Raw genomic sequence first — 4,690 nt, forward strand, 5'->3', positions numbered from 1 at the left:
CCACAATACTATAACAAAGCTGTATTGCTTCTATAATGTGAGCTTTGGACCAAGAATTAGGTTGCTACTTTTTTCCCTGTAGGCTATATGTTCAAAGATTAGAAACAGTCACTTTGTTTGTGGGGATAAGGCTACATACATCTACCAAGTGGGAGCCTCATGCATTGGCTGCCCCAGGATAAGTGTGAGTGTGTGACATTACACACTTATATCATCAAATGACTTATAATTCTTATAATTGGTGTCATGTTGATAATGAATCCCCTTTTTGTGACTAGTGGATCCCAAATTTTAAAATCTATAAACTATAAATATCTATCTTTTTAATTTCTTAAAGTCAATTTATGATAATCATGAAATGAGTCTAATTTAAAATTTTATGAGGATGCCACACATGATAACCAATGGTAGATTAATTTTGAGAGATTCAATTGTATAAAATTGACTTTGATTCACACGGATATTGATGGCTCTCACTCATATTATTATATTGGAGTTCATGAAACCATTTTCTTGTATCTTAGGACTATATTTTTAATCTAGAATTCCTAATCATATTTGAAGAAGATTTTGAACTGCGTTTGATATTCCATTCATTAGTGCATATTTAATGTATTTTCCCTGTTTTCACTGTTTCTATTAATGCTAATTTGATTTCTAAGTTCCTGGTTGCTGCTAAGATTTGTTTATTTCTTTTTTGTGGTTCATGGCTTCCTAACTGTTAGTTTATGTTCTTCTTTTTCAAGTTATGTTCCTTCTGCTGTGTTCTCCCAACCACCAATTGGACAAGTTGGTCTTACTGAGGAACAGGTGACAGAAGTCTTAACCGGTTGAAATTAATTATTTTCTATAGTTTTGTTGACTTTTGCAGATCCACAGATGCATAACAGTGTTGATAATTTGTGCAGGCTGTTGAACAATATGGTGATGTTGACATCTTCACATCAAATTTCAGGCCACTAAAGGCTACGCTGTCTGGTTTACCAGACCGGACTTTCATGAAATTGATAGTGTGTGCAAAAACCAATAAAGTTCTGGGTTTACACATGTGTGGAGAAGATTCTCCTGAAATTACACAGGTCCTTGCAATTGTTGCTACAACTGTTTCTAAATTTCTTTTGGTAATGATCTGTGGGTCTTCAATTCACTTAGTCTTACAATTGCTTAAACCAGGGGTTTGCGGTCGCCATTAAAGCTGGCTTGACTAAGGCAGACTTTGATGCTACTGTGGGGATTCACCCAACTGCAGCTGAAGAATTTGTTACCATGCGGACTCCTACTAGGAAGATTCGAAAGACTAATCCTTCTGAGGTCAGTGAAGGACTCTAATCTGCTAGAATATTTGATTCTCATCTTGGGACACATGATGCCGTGTATTTTGGACAACAAAATGAACACTTTACAGTAACATATAATAAATTAACTCCTTTGTTTTGAAGTTGGGAATTCAAAGCCTCTAAATATTCTGCCATCCTCCTCCCTCAACTTACAGAGAGTCCTATGCACCTAATTAGATGCTTGTCTCTATCATATCAACAGTTTTTGCTGTCTTTTCTTTTAATGTATGTGATTAATTATTCATGATGCCAGTAAGTTCTTATTTGCTGGTGAAGAAAATCTATTAATAAACTTCTAGGGGAGTAATGATTATGATATTTAATTTATTCCAGGGAAGGAGTGAGTCTGAAGTCAAAGCTGTAGCTGGAACTTAACATCAATACCCTGCTTCTATTGTCATTCTTAAAGGAAACCTGCTGGTGCTTTAAAGGTCAAGATTAATATACTTTTTGAAAAGTACTTCTGCCATATGCCCCAAAACGCTGTGCTTGTTCTTATACTGCAAGCATAATAGGGCAGAAGAACCAAGTTTTGTAGTTCTGTGAAGCTGTTAGAAATCTTCAATTTGTATGTTTGCAACGTTTTAATAAATATTACCACATGAAATTATAAGGTGATATGTAATTTCAATAAGTTGTCTTGTGTATAACGTTGAACCAAGCAGATTGTCATTATGTGAAATTTTAATAGTAATCAAAATATAGAAAAGAAAAGGAATTCAGAATGATATGTGGCAGCTGAGCATTTCACGAGAACAACACGATGTATCCTGTTGTGGTTCGTTTGGATGGATTCTTTGATTTTATGATGTAATTATGCCATGCTGTTGAGGCCAGAAAGTAGGCAAATGCGCCTCTTGTAATTTAACCTGTTTCTCTTTCATTCCCAGGCCCCTTTCCTTGGAATAAGTTAGTGGTATTTATGATTTGACCGATCTCTACTCTGGATCTATTTTTATTTTTTGGGCTTGCTATGGATCCATTTCAATTACAATGGTTGAACTTGTTTTGGGCCTGGTCGCTTTTGGAAAAAGGAAAAAGAAAAAAGAAAACAAAAACGAACAAACAAATGTCCTTTCCCTCTTGTTAGTAATTTCTTCTATATTTACACTACTATTGATTGACTAGATATGTTTTAATATGAATTCCACAAGATGATTCAGTTGAGCGAATCCACTTCTTATGGTATGGTTGTTTTAAGAAGTGCTATACTTTTATATCGCAGCATCATTTTTTGTAACGTTCTCATGTTTAGTCTTGAGAACAAAAAAAAAAAGATTTAGCATCGAACTTTGGATTTCTATAAATATCACATCATGTAATAATTGTTTTCTCAAATATTACAACTAAACAGCTGTCTGTAGCATTATGGAGGAGTACTACTTGTAATTTTGTGTTTATTAGTTTGTATAACACTTATTCATTCATAAAATGAAGTCCATGCGCTAATTAAGCGAAGAGTTTGACTCAAGATTGGGATTGAAGGAGGCCTAGTTGGTTGAGATGGTGATCAATATCTTCCGGGTGGTCGACGTGCCTTGGGCGCTCCGGCTGCCTCCAGAGACCATCCGAACTCCTGACCAAGCCCTTGTTCATGTCCTGCCACCACACCGGTGGCACTGAGTGTTTGTCTTTTACAAAATCACAGCTCTTGTTCACCAATGCAACGTCCCTCCCAGTCGCTGACTTAAATCCAAGGTTGCTTCCTTGGTATCTGCACTTACATTCACCTTAATGAAAGCTAATAAAGTTTTGATTTAAGAGTAGTTAATTAACAATGTAGTTATCTATCCAAAATTTATAATAATTACATAACTGCATCACTCTTAGTATGCCTTTCGCTTAAAATACATATAAATATATGACACAGACTTTATCCCTTGTAAAAAGCCCTAAGAAACTAGTTTTATTTAGGTAAATCAAGAATGACTAATATAAGGCCATCAAAATAAAAAGCATCAAACTTAAAACCAGAGGTATATGTTGCTAATGTTAGGTATCTTTTGCGGTGATGAAATATCCAAATATATAAAACACACTGAAATGTCTTATTATGTATGGGATCCCATGGTCCTCCTGGTCCCCCTCAACGCGTGACAAATGGGATCATATCATATTTAAGATGCAGGGTCCATGATATTGATTCATGTAATTATATTTCTATCGAATAAATGACCATTTGTATTCATAAAAGATGAAAACGCTGACATATGTACTCACATTAGATTGAAACTAAACTTGTACCCATACAAGATGCCTACATGGTACTTTTGTCATACAGAAGGCATCTTACATGGGTACAAGTTTAGTTTCAATCTAGTGTGGGTACATATGTCAGCGTTTTCATCTCTCATAGGTACAAATGGTCATTTATTCAATTTCTATCTGTATAGAAAGATGAGACTCATGAGTTGCATCACACATACATTAACAAAAGTAATTAAAGCAATTAAGAATGAAGTAAATTACTAACCCATCAATGAGATGCAAATAAGCCTCCAAGTTATGAGCACAAGAAGCATCACCATTAGGGTTCAAATCAGGTGAGTCCCGGTGGTTCAACTCCAGCTGCACCCCAACGTGAGCGTAGCTCCAAGGCAACCACTTGAACAGCCTGTACACCCACTCCGGCGAGCTCTCGTTGATGATGAACCCCGGCGACTTCGGAACAATGTCGTGAGTGTTCACAACCCTAAGCACCTTCACGCCGTGATCCAACTCCAGCCTCTGCTTGAACCTCCAGTTTCCCACCCTCGGACCGGCGAACGTGATCACGGAGATGTGGATGCCGCTGCCGTCTTTCTTGACGTTTAAGCCAGTTTCTGCCAAGTCAAAGGCGCTCAGTACGGCCAACGCGCTGCCCAAGCTGTGGCCGGTGATGGTGATCGAGACTTCCTCGTCTTCGTACTTCTCAACCAACTTCCTCACCTCCGAAAGGATCTAATTCATATCACCATATATTCATTTCATACTTTTTCTTTTTAATTTACTTCTTCAAACTTAAACACACATAATTTCTTACTAGAACTAAAAAGAACTGAAAATAAATGCCAAACACCCCTTATTTGCTAGGAACCGGCTTCAGCGAACTCGTGCCAACTTTTTAATGGACTAAACCTCGAAAATAAAAATGAGTTAATATACAATTATATATAGATGTTTCTTCTGTTAAGTATTGAAATGTTTCTTTTTCATATTGAATGGATGTTCTTTTATATATTTTTTTGAATTTTTTTGTATTACAAATGTGAATGTTTTTATTTCTTTAAGAATTTTATATTTTTTTAAAATTTTATAGATATTTAATTATTTTTGCTAAAATATAACTGGATATTTCTTTTGTTAAGTATTAC

General features: G+C 35.8%; 2 protein-coding genes across 6 annotated transcripts in view; one reads left to right on the top strand and one right to left on the bottom strand.

Annotated features, from left to right (window-relative positions):
- The window catches only part of LOC107645241 (glutathione reductase, chloroplastic), a 4,992-nt gene extending 2,903 nt beyond the window's left edge, over positions 1-2,089 (top strand). For 2 of the 3 annotated variants that reach the window (XM_021103654.1, XM_016349223.2), the window contains 4 exons: positions 747-810; positions 909-1,079; positions 1,174-1,311; positions 1,671-2,089. In XM_021103654.1, the coding sequence (XP_020959313.1) occupies positions 747-810; positions 909-1,079; positions 1,174-1,311; positions 1,671-1,712 (415 nt within the window). In that variant the 3' untranslated portion in view covers positions 1,713-2,089. Of the gene's footprint in view, positions 1-746; positions 811-908; positions 1,080-1,173; positions 1,312-1,439; positions 1,594-1,670 lie in introns of those variants that run through there. The other variant, XM_021103653.1, reaches the window with a different exon arrangement.
- LOC107645240 (phospholipase A1-Igamma2, chloroplastic) overlaps positions 2,616-4,690 on the bottom strand; it is a 3,415-nt gene continuing 1,340 nt past the window's right edge. Inside the window, exons 2-3 of one of the 3 annotated variants that reach the window (XM_016349221.2) lie at positions 3,811-4,277; positions 2,616-3,051 (exon numbers count right to left, since the gene is read on the bottom strand). In XM_016349221.2, the coding sequence (XP_016204707.1) occupies positions 2,805-3,051; positions 3,811-4,277 (714 nt within the window). In that variant the 3' untranslated portion in view covers positions 2,616-2,804. Of the gene's footprint in view, positions 3,068-3,311; positions 3,505-3,725; positions 4,278-4,690 lie in introns of those variants that run through there. The other 2 variants (XM_016349222.2, XM_021103655.1) reach the window with 2 other exon arrangements.

This window comes from Arachis ipaensis, chromosome B06 (genome assembly GCF_000816755.2).
Source record: "Arachis ipaensis cultivar K30076 chromosome B06, Araip1.1, whole genome shotgun sequence".
NCBI classification, from domain to species: domain Eukaryota; kingdom Viridiplantae; phylum Streptophyta; class Magnoliopsida; order Fabales; family Fabaceae; genus Arachis; species Arachis ipaensis.